Here is a 25,403-nt window from a genome sequence, read left to right as displayed (position 1 = left end):
AAGCGTGTGCACTTTAGAGTCTTAAACACGAGTGTTGTTTTATTGTTATTGTTATATTTAAAGTTGTCGGACCGCTGTTGACGTTTTATGTCATATTAAAAAAAAAGGTGAATATGACATAAATTTAAAAAAAAGTTGAAATGTAAATAAACGTTAAATTTCAATCGCTTTGTTTTTGCTTTTTTTTTTTTTTTAATTTTATACCTCGTCTTTTACTTTTGTAGTGAAAGGAGGCGGGAAAAAGAAACCATTCAGCCAATCAGCTGTTTTAAATCCGGTTCGCCTTGCTGATAATTTTAGCCAATAGGACGCAGCAAAATTTTGACTGACTTATCACGGCAACCAATAGAAAACTAGATGAGTACTGGAACGCTATTTTGACTTCCAAACACGTGTCCTGTCCATCTGGGCGTGGCCTTCAGCTTCTTAACGCTTTTGTGGGTAACTTGTGAACGCTGCGTTTTAGAGCCGCATAGCGGTTTATCGGAGAGACTTTGAGCCGTGCTTTTAGCAGGAAAACACAACAATGACTTCGACGAACACTTTTCAGGGTCTTGAGGACGGTGGGAAACCGAGTTCGAGGTAAAATCTCAATTTATTTCTAAGTGCGTTAGCTTATCTAGCTTAGCTTAGCTTAGCATCCGTGGAAAAAAAAATCTCCAACAGGAACTTGGCTAGTTAAAGCTAGCTAACTTTTAGCTTAAGCTGCCTGTCCACTAATAATGTAATAGCTTAGCATGTGCTAACAGATAAAAGCTAATTCATCACCTATATAGTAAATTTAAGAATTTATGTAAATAAATACATTCAGTTGTTAAATCTAAGATTGTTGTATATAGGCTACAATTTGTTTTGCTATATATTGATTATTGCCCCACACGTGCTGAAATGGAGGTATGTGTAGGATCGCTAAAATTAATCCGCTTCAAATATTTGATCCGAATTGTTTCTGCCCTGTTGTCATGAGGACCGTTTTTGTCTCACTGCTGCCCTTCTTTACCGCCTTTCTCTTAGCTGCATTGACACGCCACGAGCGCAAGGTGGCGCTTTTAAATGTGCAATTTTATTTTTTATATAAAACATTGATTTCTCGATTCTGATTGGTTAGATGATAATCATTAAAAAAGTTCCTGTAAAGTATTAATAGGTTTCTGTAGTAATCCATGTGACCTCAGTCAAATAAACTAGTTAAAAAACCTTTTATTTAGTATCTGCACATTTTTCTTGAGACGCTGTTAAGAGAAGAAATGTTTGTCTCATGTATAGTCCACAACATTTAATATTTAACTAAACAGATGTATCATGGATCTTGTGACGTGTCCTTTGTTAATAAATGAGTAATTGCAGGCAAAAAATTTTTGGTCTATGAGTAATAACACTTATCAGGACGTGTTGCTGCCAAGTCACACCGCACTGTCACAGGATTATTTAATTTCTAAGTGTATAACCATGTAAATAAATGTTCGAGTCCAACATTTGATGGACTGGTTTTCTGTTTTTGCGGTTTCATATGTAATAATGTATTAATTTAATATTAGCACTGGTTTGTGTTCACAGGGTTTTGCGTCCTCCTGGTGGAGGCAGCAGCAACATATTTGGTGGCTATGAGGATGATGCCGGTGCTTCGAGACGAACAAACAAGATGGCATCATCAATATTCGCGCCTGCACAGGAGGAGCCTCAAGGAGGCCCCAAACGCTCCAACCCTCCAGGTATTAACATATGGTGTACAAAAGCCCTCTTCTCACCAATCTATTCGCGTTGCTGGCGTAAAATTCTCACCACACTGTAATCAGGCTAGGGGTGTAACTTTTTTCTCCCTCACACTTCACTTGTCCATAAGCTGCAGGTTGGAGTCACTGCTATTAATCTCTGAAGGTCACAGCTAAACTGGTCAATCCAAATCCTATCAATCCCAGTGATCTGTGCTGAAATCATCTTGTCAATTTAGGCCAAAGGTTGTATGAGGAAACTATGATTCACCACTGAATAAATTTCCTAACACTATCAAGCTAAGTTCTTTAGAGCAATCATGTGACCTGGCTGATAACATGATATCCTGAACCGGGCCACACTTTAGTTTTAGCTTCAAGTAGTTCTGTTGTAAGATCAGTGGGACCTGTTTTCTGATTGGCTGTTAACCCGTGGCATGTTCTAAAGGTGTCTATGCTGATTTTATCATGTTTGCACCCTTAAGGTTGAGGAATGCAGTTCAGAAATCAGTTGTTGGAGCAAAACACTTTCATATCCACACAGCATTAGAGTTTTACTGACTAATCGGAACCAAGAAGCTTTAAATTCAGCACATACAGGAACTTTGTAAGAACGTAGTGTTGTGACTGAAATTATTGAGAGAAAGGCCTTATGTATGTAAACTAGTTACACGCCTGCAGGGCAAAATGAAGACTGATCTAATTAATATAGACCAAGATAATCATCTAGAAAATGCTTGAGAAAAGAATGTATCTTCTTTTCTGAGTGTGATACAAGTATTCTTTCTTAGTATACAAGTATACAAGTATTCTGAATTTCTGCCTGCAACTGCTTTTACATTATTTTCCCTTTTTTTCTTTTTTTAACTGTGCAAACTGGTCAGGAGAGGACTCTGACTTTTTTTTTTCTATTAATTAATATTTAGTTGATTATCTTGTTTTGGATACACGGCTTGTCACAGGATACATTCACATCTCCGGTTTACCGTCTTGGAGTTTTGTTTCAGATGGGTAACTTGTAAAGCAGGCGTACGCTTTAATTCATTTTTTTTTTTTTTCACTTCAGGAAACAAGGCAAGGTTGCATACTTTTTCCCCCACTCGGCTGCACACATTGCTATAAATCCAGCAGTGCGAGTTCTGTAACTGGTGTTAATTATTTACAGTAAACAGCAGAGACCTTGTGAAGGAGTGTTGTGTATAAGAGGGCATTATAATACAACCAGGTTATAAGTAAATGTCTAAGCAGTAATTTTATTGTTTGATTTACTTGCTGTATGAATAGACCCCAGGATTATTAAAACAAAATATTTTTCTCCGTCTTTCAAAGGTGGAAAGTGCAGTGGGATTTTTACCGAGCCCGAGTCTTCTTCCCCACGGCATAAACCTCAGGGTGGAGTGACTAACAGCATCTTTGGAGGGCCAGAGCCAAACCAACCTACAGCAAAAAGTCACCCCAACAAACCAAAGGTTGGTTAATATTTCAATGGCCAAACTGGAGGTCTGCAAGTTAGTCATCCGAATAAAAATTTTGTCTATTTTTTTGTATAAATAAACCTGCTTGATTTGCACTTCAATTCAAATGAATAATATAAATGGTTGTTTATTTGTAGAATTCACATAACTACCTGCAGGTGAAGTTGGAAATAGTTCAGTCATTCATCATCTCACTCGTCTGTTTTTTTTTTTTGTTTGTTTTTTTTTTTCTTCATAAATGTATTTATTTATTTATTTTTCAGATTCTCTGTCATTGAGAATTTGATGGCTTTGACAGGAAGTTATTTATGTTGAATATACTTATTTATGAGGGATTTGTACATCTGTAATGAATTCAGAGATTACGTAGATGCTCATACTTGTTAAATACTCAAAAGCTGCTGGTTACACAGTTGCACTCGACTGTATACTGGTGTAGAGATGATAAAAAATAATCACACACTGCGGTGTCACCATGATGGGGAAAGGTTCCCTTTTGACTCTGGTTCCTCTTAAAAATTTCTTCCTCATCTTTTCAGCGAGTTTTCCCTTCCCCCTGTTGCCTCTTGCTCGTTAGAGATTAATATACATTAATTTTCTAACATTATTTTTATTCTGAATTTATATGTTCCTGTAAAGCTGCTTTGTGATGATGTCCAAAGAAAATTTTATTCAGTTCATTCATCTTGATCAGGGTCAAAGTTTATCCAGAGTCTCTCCCAGGAACACTGGGTGTGAACTGGGAATACAGCATGGAGGAGATACCAGACTATTAAAACATTTCCATAGCTATGCAGAAACCTTGGACAATCACCTCACCTCTTCATCGACAGTATTTTTCCCCTTCTCCATTTACTCCGGTTCAGTTCAATTTTATTTGCGTAGCACGTTTATCAACGAACATTGTCTCAAAGCTTTACAGAAATCAATTCAGATTAAAATTCAGAATTTTAATTTGGATTCATCCCTAATGAGCGAGCAAGAGTCAAATCTCCCTGTGACAAAATGAGGAAGAAAAACCTTGAGGAGCCAGGCTCAAAAAGGAACGTCATCCTCATCTGGGTGATATCAGAGAGTGTGATGAGAAAATTCCTTTCTAAAACTGTGTATAGTCTGTGGAATTGTGTTTTGAGCAACTTTACGCAAATTCCTTCGAGGCCATCCATTGTGTAATGACCGAGCACAAATCCGTCCTGTTATTGGATCAACCCCTGTTTTTTCATAAAGAAAATAACCACCGTAAATGAGGTGGACCAAATGCAAATGACATGTTTAAAATGTGTGTGGTTGGGGGGAGTTGATGGTGATATGTGATGTGTGCTTGATAAAGCTACTTCATCCTTTGAGCATAAACCAACCTTTGTTTTGATGTCAAACCGCAGTTTACCGAATCCAGAGCATTTCGTCTGTTATCCAATGTGCTCGTTTTTATGCGACACTGCTGAATTATGTTCTTGTGGTGCAACTAAAAACCCTATAGAATAAAAGTGTGGTTTTTGGTTTGTTGATGTTTTTTTCCCCACTGACGAGTTCCTTTTAAACTTTTTACAGGACAACATAAGTTTGGGTTCTGCAGTCACTGTTGCAGCACCAGGTAAGCAGCCATCAAGGATGTACACAGTAAAAACAAAGCACCTTTTCATTTGTCATTTCTACGCTGGGAAATTCTCCAGTCTGTTCTTCCTTTTCAGTCTCATCTCTGTCTACAGCAATTGTAGTGTTTCTGCCATGCACCAATTTAACACCACTCTATACTGATATATGAGCAAACACATTTTTACATAAAACAATTACAACACAAGTGAAAAAGCAGGTGTCGAAGTTTTAAATTTGCAGCTGTTACACCACTATTGAAACGCAATAGGTTATAATATTGCTTTTGTGCAGTCAGTGTACCACTAGGTGAATGTTTATGTTCATAACATGGCTAGAAATTTGTGGTCTCATCTGTGAGGACAAGAGTATAGAGTATCAGAGTATAGATTAAAGATAACCTGACTGAATAATTTAGTAAAAATGTAGGTTTTGTTTAAAATAAGGATCCTAACATAATTAGCACCCTGATGTAATAGTCTCACCCAGAGGTGAACTACAGATGCAGTAGATAAAATTCAGGGAATGTTTCCTTAATTCAAAGTGTGTTAGCTTGTTCGCATTAACAAGGGTTACTTGTACTTTATCAGTTGTATTTCTGTCTCAGCGCCTCAACCGAAGAAGCCAAAGGAAGTGAAGGAGGTGGTCGTCTCTCCTCGGGAAACCCCAACGAAAGATGCTCCCCCCCCTGAGCCCACAGCCAGCCGGGATTCTGAGCCGTCCCCCAAACAGCAGTCAGAGAAGGACCACGAGCCGCGCCTAGGCCCTCTGCCACGCTCGCACAACAGAGTGCTCAACCCGCCTGGTGGAAAATCTAGCGTGGTCTTCTACTGACCCGTGTTGTGTTTTCTGTCTTCTCCTCCCTCTATATCTCTCTCTCTTCTGTCTTATTAACATTGCTTCTTCCCTTTTTGATCACCTACATTCTTCATGTTCAATGCATATGTTCTGTCTTAGTTTTTCTTCTTGCACTTTCTAACTCATTCCTAAAACAACCCTCTTCCTTGCTGTCTGACGGTTTGAATAACGGTCGCGCTCAATCAATCAAATGGTTCCTTTCTCATCAATCACACTTGGAGGTTGATTGTTTCATGGGAATGTGCTCTCTGAAGTTGCTATTGTATAGTATACAAGTCTGATGACGAAATGTAAAGTGTGTTTGTGTGCAACGGTAAACTGGAACCACTGTCATAATAATGGCGCATGCATGTAATTCAGTCTGAGTGTTTTCTCATGCAGCGGGTTCACAATCCCCGTCCCGCTGCACTAAAACATTTCAGCCAGGTGCATTAGGAATGTAGACAATACAAAACCAGCAAAATGTCCTGAGGACTGAAAAGTTTTGTTCTAGTCTAGCTCTGAAACTGTGCTGTAATCAGCTCCATAATAGTGTGATGACTTTTCCCTTTGTTTTTCCTCTTCTTTTCAGAAATTGCATTGTCACTGGGTTTCTGAGCAGTATAGGGATGTATCTATTAGCAGTGTGCGTCGTCATGTGCTTAATAACGCACTGTTAAAGGAGAAGCAGCCCAATAATACCAAAATAAATGCATGTTGAAAACTAGAACCAAAAAAAAAGCCACATGATTGGATTGTAATGCTCACATAGAGTAGCACAAGATGCCAGCTCCTGATTATTCACATATACCGCATGGATTCTTTAGCAAAAACTAAATCAAGGCATTTTGGTTAAGAAATAAAAAAAATTAAAAATGAATAACAGAAATATTCTCTTGCAAGAAAATGCTCCGGATAAACATACGTTCTGATTTTTGTATCAAATATCAACATTTCGTTTTCTCACTTGAATCTGTTTTTTTCTTCATACACCTTCAAGCTGCTTGTTCAAATAAAAACTGCAGCAGGGAGGTACATGGTGGCACACGTTTGTGTGAATGTATGTTTCTCACATGCTGATGGAAGCACTGCCCAAAGTGCCTGTGTAGATGAATGGCAATGTCACAGAAAACTGTGTTACAATAAACATCTATTTTGATGATTCATACTGTTTGGGTCATGGTTATAAAATCTTGTCATCTTAGTCTGTATCAGAATCAGGTTTATTGTCCAAGTGTGTTGACACACACAAGGAATTTGGTTCCAGCTGTTTGTGGCTCTCAAAAGTACAGACATAAATAACACTATACTATATAAGATAAGACAATACAGACATAACACTATATTATACAAGACAATACAGACATAAATAACACTACTATATAAGATGACAATACAGACATAATATACTATACAAGACAATACAGACATAACACTACAAGAAAATGAGAACGATGTGAGACAATATAGACAGTACGAGTATTAAATATGAATACAGAATATATGACTGATCAATTATGTACATAAAGTATGAAAAGTGCATGATGGTGCAAATAACATTGTGCAATATTATGCTTCTAGTACAATATACAACAGCAGCAGTAGTGTGTGTAACATACGGATGATGTGATGACTGACAGTTCTGATAATGCAGTACTTGTAGATATGAAGCAGGGAATATAATTATGGTGAGTTGTTAATGAGGGTGATAAGGGGAAAGAAACTTCCTGTGTCTGGCAGTTTAGGTAAGCAAGGCTCTGTAGCGCCTACCAGAAGGGGTCCAGGGTGTCCAGGGTGTAAAGGGTCAGTAGTGATTTTTCCTGCCCGGTTTCTGGTTCTTGTATCTTAAAAGTCCTGGGGAGTGGGCAGGGGGGCGCCAATGATTTTTTCTGCTGTTTTTACTGTGTGTTGCCGTCTGTTCCTGTCCTGTTTTGTTGCTGCTCCAAACCAGATGGTGATGGATGTGAACAGGACAGATTCAATGACTGCAGTGTAGAACAGCATCAACAGCTCCTGTGGCAGACCAAACTTCCTATGAGGGTTTATTATATTTTTGGTCTTGGTCTGCAAAACTCAATGGTTTTCTAGTTTGTCTCTTATGAGGGAACTATTCAAGGTTCACTGAAAAATTATAAACCGTACAACCAATGTAAACATTCAAGTCAGTCAAAGAATGAGTAAGCATGAGTTGTCTGTGAACAAACTATTGGGTTTCAGTTTCAGTTTCTTATTTTATGCCTCCTCTACCAGGTGTTTGATATCTCATGTACAAGCAGTTGAATAATTGGGTTTATATGGAATTGTAAGATGAACTGTTTAGATTTTGGAAGTGATTCAAACAAGATCAAGAGTACAGCAAGTTCTTCTTTTTAAGCATTTCCATAGTTTTGCATCAATAGCTTCCTCCTTGTTTGAGGGGAAACTCAAGCCAAAATATTTCCATATTTTTTTCAGCAATATTAGTTGCTAGTGTACTATCAAGAATGATAATATCCCAAGAACCCGTGCTTGAATGTTTGGTATGATAAATATGGAATTCATTTTAACCAGAAAATGCATATACTAGATTTTGGAAATAAACAAATTCAAAAGTCTGAGATAGTTTTCTTCAATAGTTTCCAATCTCACTCACTCATCTTCTACCGCTTATCCGAACTACCTCAGGTCACAGGGAGCCTGTGCCTATCTCAGGCATCATGGTAGGATACACCCTGGACAGAGTGCCAACCCATCGCAGGGCACACATACACACATTCATTCACTCACGCAATCACACACTACGGACAATTTTCCAGAGATGCCAATCAACCTACCATGCATGTCTTTGGACCGGGGGAGGAAACCGGAGTACCCGTAGGAAACCCCAGAGGCACGGGGAGAACATGCAAACTCCACACACACAAGGCGGAGGCGGGAATCGATCCCCCAACCCTGGAGGTGTGAGGCAAACGTGCTAACCACTAAGCCACTGTGCCCCCCTAGTTTCCATTCTTTTTGCCGGATATTTTAATGGTATTTCAGACATAGAACTGTTGTTACAATCTGCTGTGATTACCTGCGACTTCGTACCTAGGGCTGAATCACAGCCGTGCCGATATTCAGTAGCACATCACTTTTGCTTGTATGATGTTGCTTGAATGCCTACAGGGGTTTACATGACATCAGGTCCTACTTTTAAAATTGTCAGAAGGATGTAGTTTTTCATACATCTGAATACCTCATTTGGTCATTCATATAAATTTAGTAATTGCTTTATTGTAATCAGGGTAGCAATGGATCATGGAAACCTTGAGATCAAAATGAAAATACACTCATACTTAACATTTATATATTCATTCACAGCCGGGAAGTTGGAGGGAAGCAGAGGAAACCCACTCAATCGTGTATACACATTATCTTTATGGGAATCCTTTTTTTAACCCCTCTGACTGACATGTAGTAATCACCACATGACATACAAGTCATATAGTGACTAAAAGCTTTCTTAGTTACCACATGATCAGTCAGACTCAGTGGCAGATCATCAGTTTTGGCTCAGGGACATTTCAGAGGAGTGCTCAGATGTGGAATATCAAGTCAAGTCAAGAAGCTTTTATTGTCATTTCAACCATATATAGCTGTTGCAATACACAGTGAAATGAGACAACGTTTCTACAGGATCAAGGTGCTACATAAAACAAAGACAGGGCTAGGACTTAGTAAGTAGTCCTAGCCACATAAAGTGCAACTTTGCAACCTGGTGCAAACAGTGCAGGACAAGACAGACAAGACAGTGCAGAACAAAAGACAGTGCAGACTCATGATGCCAGATTTTAACAGTCTGAAACGACCAAATTTCACCCTAATTTCACCTATTTTACTTTCAGTCATGGCACAACTCAATCTATAAGAAACATACCTCAGAAGCATTACTATACTGCCAAATCAGCAAGATGTGAGACTGGCTGCTAGCCTACTCAGTAAGCAGCAGCAGATGTGTTGTGACTGGAGGAAGTTGAGGTATTTGAACCAATTCCACTGTTCCCGATGTTTCCTCAGCACATTTCTTAAAATGCTTCGTCTAGAGCAGTGGTGTCCAATCTTATCCACAAAGGGCCGGTGTGGGTGCAGGTTTTCATTCCAACCAAGCACACCTGATTCTACTTGATTAATCAGTTGTTCTTGGCTTTTAGAAGACTCTGGTGTGGCTTCTGCTTGGTTGGAATGAAAACCTGCACCCACACCGGCCCTTTCCAGATAAGATCGGACACCGCTGGTCTAGAGATACGTTTATATCCATAATTTATGTTGTGCATGTCCTGTATACAGCGTATAGTGCATATAGGTTACAGTAGCTACTTGGAAATGATTTTATTAATTATTATTTATTAATTATTAATTTTTATTATGTATTAATGTACATATACTTACAGTACATGTATGTAACTAGTTTATAAAAGGCTACATGTTTTCTCCAAATATGTATTATATATATATATATATATATATATATATATATATATATATATATATATATATATATATATATATCATTTATAATTTATATATTGTTTTTGATTCATAGTGGCCTGGTCACTTCAGCCTGGATTTTAGTCATGGTCATAATTAAAGAATGCATTTCAACATGCATAAATCTTAAAATATAGAGCATCTTGAAATGCTGAGCATGAAAGAGTGGACCAATATTACACCAGACATTACAAGAAGACATTCAAAGCTGTTATTTTCAGGGACGACTTCATTAACTATTAATGAGAGTTAATAGAGAGTACAATATTAAAAATTAAAAGTTTCTATTGCACTTGTGTTGAACTTTTTAACATAACTATACAGCGCCCCCATATGTTTATAGGTATAACTCATATTAAAAAAATCACCTCTGTGAATATTTAGTTTTCAGATTTTTCAACTTCATAATTATTCTTTTGTATTTTTTTTTTTTTTAATAAAAGCTGTCAATTAATTTACTGGAATAAAAACTTGCAGGCTTTAAAATGCATGACATTATTCTATTTCCCCTCCATCTCTGGACATTTTTATTTTCCTCTACATTCCATATGTGATCAATCATGAAATCATAACTTATCATGACATGAAAACAACTTGAAAGCAAACAATTATTCATTGTGCATTATGTTCAAAAAAATTTTTTTTCAGAAAAATCCACACTCCATTCACAGCCCACTTTTTCTTATTTATGTATAAAAAAATCCTCCCTTTTCTTTTTTCCAGTGCAGTTAGAAACATTTATTATTTATTATTATCCTTTATTTATCACAGAAACAGCATGTTGACACTGAGACAATGAGTCAGAATTCTGACACAGATGCTTTTGACATTTGACGTTTTTAAAATAAAATAAAAAGTCAAAAACGGTTTGAAAAAAACAAAGTTTCGATATATTGCTGGTGCCAAAAACAAAGAAAAAGCATTGCATGTGTTTTTTCCTTCTCTCTACAGTAATGTCACGGCTGCGCGAGCTTGGCGCAGACGCGGTGGTACCACCCGGGCAGTGACGTCACCCCTTCGAGCGAGCACGCGACTCTCCCAGTACCCGTAGTGAGCGAATGGGAAGCGGCATCACCGCCCAAAACACCGCACCGACTGTGGATGCCAAAAAAAACCCGAAATGAGCCGCTATGCTGTAGCTGTATAGGCGGTGCAACCGGGCATCAAACGGCGGGCAGCTGACATCCGGCTGTATTTATATGTAACCGGTTTATTTGCACTGTATTTATTTTTGTAGCTCCTTGTTTTTTTTCCTCCTTTCCGTTAATTCATGTCGGTGCAGTAATATGGCCGCACAGAGGCAGGTGCAGCGTCGGATGTTTGTGCGCGTGATGTGACGGATTCCGCGCGCGCGGTGACATGGGACACCCCGTACCGAGGCCCGATCTGTCCTGTAAAACGTCTGATAAGGCTTTACATCGCGGCGTAAGGATGAGGGTTTAATATCGCCAGCTGACGGCTTCCTCTCGCGTAGCGGCACACGGACTAAACAAACAATCTGCGCCTCCTGATGCTTCACATCACGGAGAAACGCGCGCGCGCGCACCCGTAAATGAACCCCTGTCTCTGGATGCATAAAAATTCCTATCCCAGAATCTCTCTTTCTGAAGCACTGGAATAAACGCTCGTTTGTTTGTTTGTTTATTTATTTATTCGTTTTGCAAAGAAGTAACGTTGCCAGGATGATGGAGCTGCCGCTGGACGAGGTCGTTTACCAGGACGACTACGGCTCCGTGCCCGTGATGTCGGAGCGCGTGTCCGGACTCGCCAACAGCATCTACCGCGAGTTCGAGCGTCTGATTCGCACCTACGACGAGGACTCGGTGAAGGAGCTCATGCCGCTCGTGGTGAACGTGTTGGAGAACCTGGACGCGGTGCTCACCGAGAACCAGGAGCACGAGGTGGAGCTCGAGCTGCTCAAGGAGGACAACGAGCAGCTCATCACGCAGTACGAGCGAGAGAAGGCGCTGCGCAAGCAGGCCGAGGAGGTGAGCGCGCATGCGCGGGCCCGGTGTGAATAAACAGCACAATGTCACAGCAGAAATACGATTACGTTAGTAGCCGTGTTCATTATTGAATGATTGACGTGGCTGACTCAATTAGAATCAATGAATCAATTAGAATCTAGACTTTCAGAAAAAAATACAAAACTGATTTTTCTTATCACTAGTGTGGTGCAATAATATACCTTTAAAATTATATATATATATATATATATATATATATATATATATATATATATATATATATATATATATATATACACATATGTATGTATATATATATATATATATATATATATATATATATATATATATATATATATACATACACGTATATATATATACGTGTATATATATATATATATATATATATATGTGTGTGTGTGTGTGTGTGTGTGTGTGTGTGTGTGTGTATACGTATATATATACGTATACACACACACACACACACACACACACACACACACACACATATATATATATATATATATATATATATATATATACACGTATATATATACGTGTATATATATATATATATATATATATACGTATATATATATATATATATATATATGTATGTGTGTATACGTATATATATACGTATACACACACACACACACACACACACACACACACACACACACACACACATATATATATATATATATATATATATATATATATATATATATATATATATATATATATATATATATATGAATATGTAAATGTAAACTACATCCAGGTTACACAGAAGGTATGTGGTACAGGTACAAATCTACAATGAAACCCTAGAGACGAGGAAAGGTACTTTTTCACCCTGAGAGTGCAATAAAATGCAAGTGGTTAAGATCCGGATCTACAGTCAGACCCTTATTTTGCTACCTTAGAACCTTCACCATGATACCATCACTTCCACTAAAAACCTTATGACCAACAAACAAAACCAATTTGCCTTAAATAACATGTTATCTTATATACTGTACAATTTTATAAAAAGCACAAATCCCTAAGGTTAATGTAATTTTCAAAACCTTATTGTTATACTTTGAAGTAGTTACACTATTCTCATAGTTACACTTATTTATTTTTATTGATAATAAAGTGCAGAAGCTACTGTACATTGGCAAGTCCATGTGAGATTTTGTGTGTAATCAATCATGAAAAACTTTATTCTTCCTAAAATATTGTCATTTTTCTAATATTAGTCACTAAATCTATTATTTTATGACATGTACTTATGCTGGCCCTCTCCGTTGCTTAAGGAAGGTAATCTTTGGAATTATGATAATTATACAATTCTTGTGTAAACACAAGCAAAAGCATTCTAACCTGTTGGATTTGTCCTTGCAATTATTTCTTATTTTGATCATATCTGAAATTTTAAATTTGAATATATTTTACAAAAAAGGTTGGGGTGTCAAAATGCATGTTTGAGAATGAGAGCCTCAGAGACAGACTGAAACTCAGCCTTGTATATTTATCTTAGTGTTGAAGAGAGGTTTACTGGGAGGCCATAAATAATTAAAAAAATAAATAAATAAAAAGATTTCTATTATAGTACTAGTGTGTTTGTCTTAAGCTATGACTGACATTTCTGTAAATGGTTGCAATCTATTTAAGTGACTGACTGTGAAACAGCCAAAAAAATAGTAACAAGTTTAGGAAAAAATGTATTGCCTATAACATGTCTTGTAAATGTTTTTATTCTTGAATATATTCGTTGATATGTAAGAGCCAGGTGTCGTATGATAACTAAAACCTCATTAACTAAGTACAGTTTCCTCACACAGTGAATGTCATGTTTGTGAAGTTGTTGGATAGCTACATGTCATAGAGAAATGTAGAGATACTGGCTGTTAATTAAAATGGCCATGATGCTCTTGTGCTAAACGGAGTAAATATTTCAGATTTTATCAAATTTTGCGCCTTCTATTCACATTCCCATAATGTAAAATAATGTTTATTTAATTCTCTAGTAATTATTCCTCTACACACATTACATAAGAATACTTCTTAAACAGGTCAGTTATTAATATTTCCGCTCTTACTCACACTAATCTATATTCCCTCTCCACACTCCACTAACCATGGCATCACTCTGTGCATCTGCCATTAAAACATGCACTGGCAGACTGACCAAGCAACTGTTGAAAAATCAAATGGCTTAAAACCCTCACACAAAGCCTCTGCAGTCTTATCACAGAACACTGGCACTGCCAAGACATCCTCCATATGTTACCACCACGTCACGCCCAGTGGCAACTGTGGGGCTCAGAAGGAATAAGCAAGATGTTGGAGAAATCACAATGAATGACATCACATCAGAAATGTATCTTTAACCAGTACCTTTCATTAACAGACCATTTAGTGATTAGTTCATAATCAGTATGAAGTGGGTTACATTTAATTTCACACTGGCAGTCATCATGCTACTACTTTTAACTAACGACTCTGAACAGATAAGACACAGCTATGTTGAATGTGATGCAGGGAGAATAAATGTATGGTTCATGCTTTACTGAAAAAGTTTGCATTTGGAGCACTACAGCTTTTAGGTTGTTGTTGAACCACAGAGGAGGGTAGAAAACAGAGGAGCTACAAAAAGGATTAACTGATATGTCTAGGAATAAACCATTACGTTTATGGCATTTGGCAGATGTTCTTATCTAGAGAGACTTACACTTTATACAGCTGAGCAATTGAGGATGAAGGGCCTTGATCAGGGGCCCAACACCAGCAGCTTGGTGGACCTGGGCTTCAAGCTCAGTACCTTCCAATTGGTAGCCTAACACCTTGATTACTAGGCTACCACATCAGCCTGCATTCCAAACCACAGCACGGTCTGTTGGTATAGGAAAGTAATCAATGACTGGTTGGTGTGATGCGGTTCACCATAAAACGTGTTGCTGTTGCCACCCCAAAGTTGATTATTTTCCAATACAAGCACCTTTTTTTATTACACTTATGTTTTTTTAGTAATTTAAGTTATCTCAGAATACTTTTTATCCATTCGTTACATTTAGTGCTGTGAAATGCCTGCAAGACAAGTTAGTTCTTGTTTTTATACATACCCAGATTATACTGTAAGTAATATCCTGTCATTAGTCGTTAGAAAGATATCCTCTGTCCTGTAGGTCCTCTATGTTCATACAAAACACTGACACTAGAGACTCCTTCCAAAAAAATGCAAAATAAATATCTCCTCACAGAAAAGATCAGATACAAACAATTCTACTCTTTAAATCCACTCCAGTGTTATTGTAGAATGAGTGCCATATTAGAATGGGTACTTTAAAATAAACAACGATTTAATGGATGTGTAATGGCTTAGAAATTATTTTCATCTTTAAGCGTGTACCAAAATGTCTTTAAGACAAGAGCAGTAAATATATATGATAATCTAGATTGGCCAATTTTTTTTGATTGGCAGCGCATTATCGAAGGTCAGCATCGTTATACTGGTATATACATACAAGGTATATACATATAGTATATTATATACTGTGTATGTTTCATACATCTCTTAAATGTTTCAGAGTGGATTTACAGTATGAGCTATTTTTAATTCTGCATGCTATGCAGCCTCAAAGACAAGCATAGCAAAAAATGAGTTGTTGCTGAAGATAAGCCAAATGCTACTGTTGGTTATTTATAGAATTCATATCTGGTTTCATATCATAGTCTGTTTGTGCTCCTGAAGGAGAAGTAGGACTACTTGGACATCCAGGTTGGGTTATTTTTAGCAGTAACACAAAAGAGCGTTATAACGCAGAAGGTGATTTTTGTTTTAGCAATACAAAGATTACGATTAGCAGACAGTGGAGAACAGTGTTGGTTTGCTGTTAAATATCAAAATCAGAAGGTGTTTGTTTTAATGGAGTCTATTGAGCTTCCAGTGGGAGTACAGGTTTCCACCTAAAGCAAAATGAAGTAATAATTTTCATTCAGAAAGTACAGATTATTAAAAATAGAATTGTTTTAATATTCAGGCACATGTTGTGTGTGTTTCGAGTGTAGAGGATGGCAGAGAGGAGGATGGGTGGAGAAGGTGATTACGTGTGATCAATAACCCACAGCTTGAGCCTGGCGCTGTAATCTGATTCTCTTATTATGAGAAAGAAAAAAAAAATAACATGGAGGGGGAAGGGATGGAGAGATCTGAGGGAAAAGAGAGAAACAGGGATGGGGAGTGGAGTGGAGGGTTAGAGAGTAGACAGCATTCTCAGGTTTCTTCCCATGCGGGATTATGACAACAGTCTACTGTATATTGGACACAACAAGGGCTGTATGTGACTTACTGTACTGAATCTATGCCATGCTGAGCATTCAAACACAGCTATATGTTGATCAGTATGACACTGTCTGCTGAATCAAATCATCAGTGTAATTATTATTCTAGTACTGAAGAACGACAAAAAGAAAGTGTTGAGAGAGTGCATCATTTATTATTTAGAAGGGGTTTAAATTTACACATGCATTCCTTCCTTGCCATCGAAATTCAGTTTAAATTGTATACCGCACAAAGCAGTCATGAAGCAATTTTGTGATCCAGATCCCTAATGAGTGAAACAGAGATGACAGTGTCTATGAAAAACGCCCTGGAAGATCATCTGCAGGAAACCTTCAGAGCAAACGCAAAGGGACACATTTAAATCATTACAGTATGCTGGTGTGGAAGAGTAAAGGCAAACAGTGCTAAACAGTGCTTTTGTGTTGAAAGGATGTTATGAAAGAGATTCCCAGATGAGTCAGTGTTTGTGATTACAGCAACAATCTATCCAGAGGTGATTATACACTAAAACAAGAGCGAGACTTAAGAGGGAGCGTGAACTGTTTTTGAAAAAGTGCAAATCTTAAGGATATTTGGGAGCGTTAGAGCAAAATGAGTCACAACTGCAGAAGCTACAATATCCCTTCCTGTTTTATTGTGGAATTTAGCCAATAATTCACTATAATCTTTATTGAATTCTTTTTTATATATATAACAGGAATTCACGGATGATTGTGACAGTTTCTGAATTAGTCATTTCGGTCTTGTTAATTGTATTAGACAGCCGTGGCTTATTTCTCTGGCTAATGAGCTCAACTCCTGAGGATAAGAAAACCACCTCTTGTAGAAGTGACAAGTTTGTGTTCATAATGCACAAAAAAGCCCAAAGGTGTGATGGCAAAGTGTCTACAACATTTAGCCGTGGAGTGATCGTCTGTTGACTTTAGAGGAATGTAGATTATGTACAAAGCTGTGTTTATATGGGGCTCAGGAAATCACCTGACTTGTTAAAATGGGGGAGATTTTCAACATTTTTTCAATCCTGTCTACATGTACCTATAAAAACCTTAATTAGAATTACACTGAACCTTTAAAGTCTAAAATCAAGTTACAATATATCGCTAACTATTTTCCCTAATGATCAAGCCTGAGGCGATGGTGACGAGGAAAAACTCCCCGAGATGATATGAGGAAGAAAGCTTGAGAGGAACCAGACTCAAAAAGGAACCTCATCCTCATTTGGGTGACACCCAAAAATTATTAGGATTTAATGTCAATGTAAATAATGTCATTATTTTATAGTTGAGTGGAATTAAGCAAACAAAAGGATATAGTTGGTGTTCCATATAATGTAAAACTAATAACCATAAAAAATAATTGTTGACACGGGGAAGTCTTCTGTTAGAAGATGTTGTAAGTGTTTTATTCCTTATTTAGTCAGTTATAGTATCAAATGTATACAGCATACCTTGTACATACTATAGATTGTAATTTGGACATTTAATAGACATTGTATAGGATGGTAGATATACAGTATTTTACAGGAATAACTTGGTTCCCCAAGTTATTCCTGTAAAATACTGTATATCTACCATCCTATACAATAAGAATAACATTGGTTAGTTTTAAATTCTAAATGACTAAATAATATGCTTTAAGATATAAACTGTGTGTGAGTGAGTGTGTGTGTTGCGGCAGAGATTCAGCTGCTTGTTTATTCCAAACGGAGTACAAGTTTGACATTATGAGGACATTGTTGCTGGTCCCAATGTTAAAAAAGTGCATTAAATGAGAAAGTCTGTGTATGTGTGTGTACTTGTGAGCTGCATGGAATGAGGATTACCGATTTCAGTAATTTCACAGTGTTTCTCTTGCACTTCTGCAGAAAGAAGCTATTGTGCTCTATTAAAACTCCCACAGCTCCAAGTCAACACGCATACTCATCGTTTGTCCGCGCGCGTGTGTGTCAGATATTTCCAGATGTCTATCTATGTTTATTTTTGTTGTCAGCATCTATCTGTTGGCTCTTCTTTCTTTCTCTTTGACATATATCTTCTCTAGAGATTCAAAGCGAAAGTACATGATTTGAGCCAAACGTGCTAAGATGAAGCGTTACAAAACATAATCAACAAATTTATGGCCACAAACCAATTGCACCCTAAAAAGTATACTATATGGCCAAAAGTGTGTGACTGCCTGACGATGACCCTCACATGTGGGCCCTCCCACAAAGTTGAAGGCACATGATTGTATAGGTATAGGGTGAGATTATGATTTCTATTCACAGGAATTAAGAGGACAAATCTGTTTCAGCATGAAAATGCCACTGTGCACAAAGCAATGTTCAAGATATGGTTGATAAAAGTTGGTTTGGAAGCACTGGAGTGGCATGCACAGAGCCCTGGACACCTTTGGGTTGATTCGGACCACCAACTTGCCCAACATCAGTGCCCTGACCTCATTAATGCAACATTCCAAAATATAGTGAAGACTATAAGACTAAAGACTGTTATAGAATAGAAGAGAAGCCTTTATTTGTCACAATACAGCACAGTGAAAATATTTCTTCACATATCCCAGCTTTAGAAGTTGGGGTCAGTGCACAGGGTCAGCCATGATAGAGCATCCCTGGAGCAGTGAGGGTTAAGGGCCTTGATCAGTTACAGTTAAGGGCCCAACAGTGGCTTGAACCCCGATCGACAACATAGAGCCTTAACTGCTTGAGCCTCAACTGTTATAGAAGCAAAGAAGGATCCGACTACATTAATGCCATGCCTTTGAAGTATGATGTTTAACAAGCATATCTGGATATTATGGTCCGGTGTCCACATACTTTTGGTCATATATTGTGTACCTGTTGTCACCATGCAGTCATAATTGTTTTGTTAGTTACAAAGTCCTTTGTAAGCAGGAAACATAGCACACAAAGTTATGTAGCTGAAGGTTTACTATTTTTGTTGAACACAGTTTGTGCTTTTACTAACTGACTTTTGAACTGACTATGAATTTATTTTTAGAGCTGATTAGGATGCAGCCTGTGTGTGTGTGTGTGTGTGTGTGTGTGTGTGTGTGTGTGTGTGTGAACCTGTCAGACTGCCAAAAGTTGTTGCCAAAATCGGTGTTGCAATGTAGCTCACCAGCTGGACTGGAAATGATTTTAATTTGTGTGGTGAACCCATTAGGGACAACCTGATTTAGTGTAACTGATGTGCTAAGAATGCATACTCTGTGTGTTTATTTTCTTTGTCCATTAACAGAAGTTTATCGAGTTTGAGGATGCGTTGGAGGCAGAAAAGAAGGATCTCCAGGCCCAAGTGAAAATTTTAGAATTACAGGGAAAGCAGTTGGAACTTAAGACCAAAAACTATGTAGATCAGAGTAAGTACACACACACACACACACACACACACTCACTCACTCACACACACACACACACACACACACACACACATACACACACACACACACACATACACACACATACACACACACACACACACACACACACACACACACTCTCACACACACACACACAAGCACATGAACGAGATTGCAGCATGCATTCACACAAACACATACAATTCCCTTTTTAACGAACACAAAACACAAATAACTCAACTGGTGTGTAATTGTGGTTTCTGAATCATTTTGTAGTCTCCCGTTTGGAAGAACGTGAGTCAGAGACGAAGAGAGAGTACAACGCTCTTCATCAGAGGCACACAGAAGTAAGAACCACACAGACACACACAATGCTTGAATCTTTATCTGTATAATGCGGATATCTGTATTCGGTTTAAACCAGAAGTGGGCGTGGCCTTCTCTGAATTTTTTTTTTTTTATTATTTAAAACCTGTGCTTCAGTTAACACTGAATAATCCCTCTCGTGCAGTGTTTTATTTATGTATAATTTTCTAAAATATAAGCTTATTTGAACCAATGCTACCTGAAGCAGGCAGTTATAAAGGATAAATGATTGAACTCTGTAGTGATTGAAGTCACTATAGAGCACCACTCATCCATGTTAATGAATAAGGTCTTTGATTTTCCTGTGAGCTTCATATCTGACTGCATGTACGCTCACTAAAGACCTTTCATTTCCACAACCTTTTTGTTGGAATTCCAAATCTGATGCACATATCTAGTCTCAATCAGAGATTAGATATTGGCCCTGCTCAGGGGCCAAGGAGCGGCAGCTTGGTGATCCTGGGATTCACACTCATGACCTTCTGATCAGTAGTCCAACACCTTAACCACTAAGCTACTAAATTACATTTAAGGTAACCAAATACTAATGTATATACATTTGTTTCTTTTCCAGATGATTCAGACCTATGTTGAACACATTGAACGCTCCAAAATTCAGCAGGCTGGAAGCAACCAGTCAGACACAGGCTGTGGAAGAAGGTGAGTGTGTGTGGGTTTAAACAAGTAGGTCTTTGGTATAATGTTGTATGTGTTAGTTGCTTTTGTGCTTTACTCTTATATGTGCGATGTATTAAGGTACATATAAGCTGGTTTGGTTGAGATCCCATGATAAAAGCAGTCGCCTTGGTGATGGTGTTGCTAGGCGCTCGTTGGACTGAGATGCTGGTTGACAGTTTGTCAGTTCATGCTTAGTCACAGGCTTTTCACGGCTGGCCCTCAAACACACACCCATTATAGACACTCAACAAAATGTGCACGTTACTGCCCACACATAGTCATATGTGGTCTTCATATGCTGTTCGGCTGCACATATTATCCACTTGCAAAGTAGTTATTTGTTCAACGTCTTTGACGTCATGACGTCTTTGTACAACGTCCGCTAATGTTAGCGACAACATCTTTGTACAACGTCCACTAACGTTAGCGACAACATCTTTGTACAACGTCCGCTAATGTTAGCGACAACGTCTTTGAACAACTGATAATGTTTTCCAAGCTCCCACTTGTGATGTAATTAATGCGATGCTCATGTGCAACTGTTATAATCCCGAGAGCACATTAAGGCAATACCTGGAGATAATTATTAGATCATTCTTCACTTCTTGTTTAGAACAATACATACACACATACATATTCATGTAATCATGTATCAGTTCCCATCTGCACAAATGGTGTGTTAACCATTTTCATAATGCTTTGTATTGTGACTGATTTGCATCATGTGTGCTGTGTGTATGTTATCTTAAATGTACAGTACCATGTTTTTTGAAAGAGACATGTGTCTGTCTGTTCGTCTCTGTGTTCTTAAGTCTAATTTGCTCCTTTCTTGTTGTGCTGCGCTCTCTCTCTCTCTCTCTCTCTCTCTCTCTCTCTCTCTCTCACTCACTCTCTCTCTCTCTCTCTCTCTCTCTCTCACTCTCTTACTGTTTGTGTGTGCACTGCTGTGTTTGTCTCCTCAGTCAACGCAACACCTGGAGGAAAAGGTAAAAATGCCCCACAATCCTATCTGCCTCTACCAGAGTTTATCACTCCCTGTTCCTACCCTTAGCTCTAATTTTAGTCCTTGTAAATAAAGACGAATCCCTCCCTGATTGAATGACCCCAGTTATACTCTGAAAAATCAATACCTCTTTCTCCTTTGTGTGCGTTCACATAACCCAGACTCACATGTCTATTCTGGGCTGGTTTTCACTAGGCTTTGACCTTAAAGGAAAAATCCACTATTGAGAACGTTGAATCTTTAGAAGCTGATCTGTTTGAGAAGAGTGTAGGAGATTAAGATTAGATGAGTGACCTAAAGAAACTAAACAAATAATCACTGCTGTTTCCTGGTTCCCACTGGTACCGCTATCAGCAGGTAATAGAACGGCATTGTGGGTAATGTAGGAAGCTATTGACCGAAGTGAAAGTAGAAAAACATGATGATGAAATATTATCTTGTTAAAAAATAAAAACATCTCCAAAAAATGTTTTTTGCAAATAAAAGATTAAGAGTGGATTTTTCCTTTTGTCTTACTATATGCTACATTTCTCATTCCCTGTATCTCTCTCTCTCTCTCTCTCTCTCTCTCTCGTTCTCTCTCTCTTTAGTAAAGCGGAGCGACCACCTTCGTTGAGTCTGTTTCCCACCGGGGATGCAATGGTACGTGGGGGTCACGGGGGGGCTAGGACGACGTCCGCAGACGCCTGGCATGCCAGTGATCTGGGTCGAGCCGTCTACGCCCCTGGCTTCCAGGTGTGATAGATAGGGCATGTAGTCCTACTGCAGCTGGGCAAGGAGTCATCATAATGACATCACTGTTCCGCCCGCTCCCTCCTTCCTCTCACCAGCTTGTGTCGCTGGAAGACAAGTTCTGTCTAGCGTCCCGTCATACTGGATGCCAGCAGGCATGCAGGGATTCATAATGTTTATTTTGTCCTTTCACGTCGTAGTTCAGCAGAGGATTATTTTGAGCTCAACAATGAATCAAGACTTTAGGTTCATTGTTTCCTGCTTTCGGAGGCTGAGAAAAGCATTTATAAAATGCTCTATAAAAAGAGAAGCTTTCAAGAATGAGACAGATCCTGGGCAGGTTAACCCTGCACAATAACAATACAGACAGACATAACAAAAATATCACATCACAAGACTTTAGATTTCACAAGATTTCATTTAGAATGTTAAGAAATTAGTTTTGTTATGAAGAAAATTGGCTTCGCTTTTTGGCTGCGTGAGACGGCATACTCTTCAACCCCTGTCATTCACAGCAAAACTAGCCAATTGCTGGCATCTGTGAGCTTATGTATGCAGTAGATTGTGTTACACTGCCCTTTAATGCAGAATGAGCAGCAGCTTGACAAGATGCATTTGTTTGGCTAGTCTTCATCCTACCCAGTTAGTAGCTGGTGTAGTGATGGAGAAGAGCTGGCTAGTTTATTTGAAATAATCTGAGCTGTAATGATAGCTAGCTATCACAGTCTGGCAATGACACTAACTAACAGCAAAACTGGATGTGAGCATTTAGATGTGAGTAAAATGCCCTACATGACATACAATACCATGAAACCCTTTATTATGTTAAGGGTGATTAAAGCATTGCAGTTTTAAATGCATTTATTATCTACACTAATATACAAAAATCTGTGGATCTCTCATAGTAAGGTTTAGTGTTTCGTTTCCTTTTGTTATAAGAAAACGGAAAACCCAAACTCGAGGCCAATTCCATACTTCCTGATTTCTATGTGACTCATTTGTCACATGACTGAGCAGTGCTTGTTGCTTATTTGTGGCTCCGATGTTGCTTTAATGGACAAATTACATCAAAGTGCTTATACTCTATGTGAATTGTGTGTGTGTGTGTTTGCATTTAATAGTTCAAATTTCTGCCATTCTGCAATATTAGTGCAATGTTAAATGAATTCATTAGCAATGCTGTGTTTGTATTGTGATTCGTGTGCGTTTCTGATCTCACTCCCAAAATAAAGGAGGACGGCTCAGAGTCTGACTCGCCCAGCAGCACAGGCAGCAAATCAAATACTCCCACCTCATCTGTTCCCTCGGCAACAGTTACTCCTCTCAATGAGAAGATGGTTCCCTCTGGAGAGTTTATGTGCCGGGGTCGGAGCCGCAAAAATGCCAAGAGGCTCAGCAGGAATATGGAGGTGCAGGTCTCACAGGAGACCAGAAATGTCAGCATCGGTGAGAAAGAGAGAACAAAGGACAAGAAAATGTGGAAATCCCAATATGATATAGTTACAGTGTCTCATATAAAAGCAATAAAATTGTGTACAAGACGGAATCTTTGCGGAAAACTTCTCAAAAATATGCACTGTTGTCTCAGTTAGATGACAAATACTTTTAAAGAGAAATACTTTTTATATGCAAAGTTTGCTTGGGGTTTTAGGAATGCAAATGGATTTATGAAAATCAAGCCAAATTCTGTAATAACCCGTGTGTGTGTGTATGTGTGTGTGTGTGTGTGTGTGTGTGTGTGTGTGTGTGTGTGTGTGTGTGTGTACAGGTATGGGAAGCAGTGATGAGTGGCCTGAATTTCAAGAAATAGATTCTACACCAGAGATAGATATGTGCCCGGACCCTCGTTTCTATGGCGGTGGAAACAGGTGTGAGAGTAATTAGACATGTAGAGAAGAATATAAGGCAAAATACAGTTTTTGCTTTATTCTGAAAATAATCCATAATTTTCATATAGAAAGGGTATTTCATTCTATATTTTTCATTTTTGTTGAATGCATATCCATATTTGCTACACAATCGCTGTCTTTTGCATTTGTACTGTACATATGGATCCGTATTGTGATAGCAAAAGCCTCATTGACTATTTGCTGCGAGATCAGTAATGCTTTTGTATTGAAACATTCAAGGGCTATGTTTAAAAATTATGTTAATGTTAATATTCAAAGGGAAATTCAGAAATGGCTCAGGGACATATGTTTTCTTTAATTTTTCTGAGCTACTAATTCAAAGAATTATAATCCAGGTTTTTATTGTGTGGAGTACTGTACAACACACACACACACTTTTATTTATTTATTTATTTATTTTTTGCTGATAAATACAATACATACAGATGAACTGAATAGAGAATTTACAAACCTCAAATATAATATATCTAACAAGGGTCTAGTGTATTGCTACATGAATGTTGATGGATGTAACATTATGGGCAATGTGATGACTTAGTGATTAAGTTGTTGGATTACTGCTTGGACGGTTGTGATCTAAAATCCCCTGTCCACCAAGTTGCCACTGCTGGGCCCCTGAGCAAGGCCCTTGACCCTCAATTGCTCAGTTACATAAAATGAGATAAAAATGTATGTTGCTCTGAATACGGGTATCTGCCAAATGCTATCAACGTAATTATGCATTTTTTTGTTTAAAATTCTGGATTCCACCTTATTCCACATTATTTTATACAGCTTATAAAATATCACGCTGTATCTCAATTATGTTTAAGTCTGTAGTTATTTCAGGGGTCTGAATACTGATTCTCACTGTGCTCACAATTTTTTTTTCTGTTTTTTTTTTTTCAGTCCATCTCAAGGAATAGTGAACGAGGCATTTGGAATCAACACA

General features: G+C 38.1%; 2 protein-coding genes across 17 annotated transcripts in view; both read left to right on the top strand.

Moving 5' to 3' along the window:
• Window positions 1-402: 402 nt before the first annotated feature.
• On the top strand, window positions 403-6,781 carry jpt2 (Jupiter microtubule associated homolog 2). Its single transcript, XM_060892604.1, has 5 exons — window positions 403-582; window positions 1,558-1,712; window positions 3,042-3,181; window positions 4,739-4,781; window positions 5,388-6,781. The coding sequence occupies exons 1-5, from the start codon at window positions 527-529 to the stop codon at window positions 5,612-5,614; spliced, it is 621 nt and encodes a 206-aa protein (XP_060748587.1). The 5' UTR covers window positions 403-526; the 3' UTR covers window positions 5,615-6,781.
• Window positions 6,782-11,052: 4,271 nt separating this feature from the next.
• mapk8ip3 (mitogen-activated protein kinase 8 interacting protein 3) overlaps window positions 11,053-25,403 on the top strand; it is a 32,872-nt gene continuing 18,521 nt past the window's right edge. For 5 of the 16 annotated variants that reach the window (XM_060892575.1, XM_060892576.1, XM_060892577.1 and 2 more), the window contains exons 1-9: window positions 11,055-12,114; window positions 19,663-19,783; window positions 20,060-20,130; window positions 20,724-20,809; window positions 21,790-21,813; window positions 22,421-22,565; window positions 23,795-24,008; window positions 24,331-24,430; window positions 25,361-25,403. The exon at window positions 25,361-25,403 is cut by the window's right edge and continues 76 nt beyond it. In XM_060892575.1, coding sequence (XP_060748558.1) covers window positions 11,809-12,114; window positions 19,663-19,783; window positions 20,060-20,130; window positions 20,724-20,809; window positions 21,790-21,813; window positions 22,421-22,565; window positions 23,795-24,008; window positions 24,331-24,430; window positions 25,361-25,403 — 1,110 coding nt within the window. In that variant the 5' untranslated portion in view covers window positions 11,055-11,808. Of the gene's footprint in view, window positions 12,115-19,662; window positions 19,784-20,059; window positions 20,131-20,723; window positions 20,810-21,789; window positions 21,814-22,420; window positions 22,566-23,794; window positions 24,009-24,330; window positions 24,431-25,360 lie in introns of all 16 variants that reach the window. The other 11 variants (XM_060892578.1, XM_060892564.1, XM_060892566.1 and 8 more) reach the window with 7 other exon arrangements.

This window comes from Tachysurus vachellii, chromosome 18 (assembly GCF_030014155.1).
Source record: "Tachysurus vachellii isolate PV-2020 chromosome 18, HZAU_Pvac_v1, whole genome shotgun sequence".
Lineage (NCBI taxonomy): Eukaryota > Metazoa > Chordata > Actinopteri > Siluriformes > Bagridae > Tachysurus > Tachysurus vachellii.
Note: the sequence above shows the minus strand (reverse complement) of the source record. Positions and strands in the feature narration are given on the sequence as shown.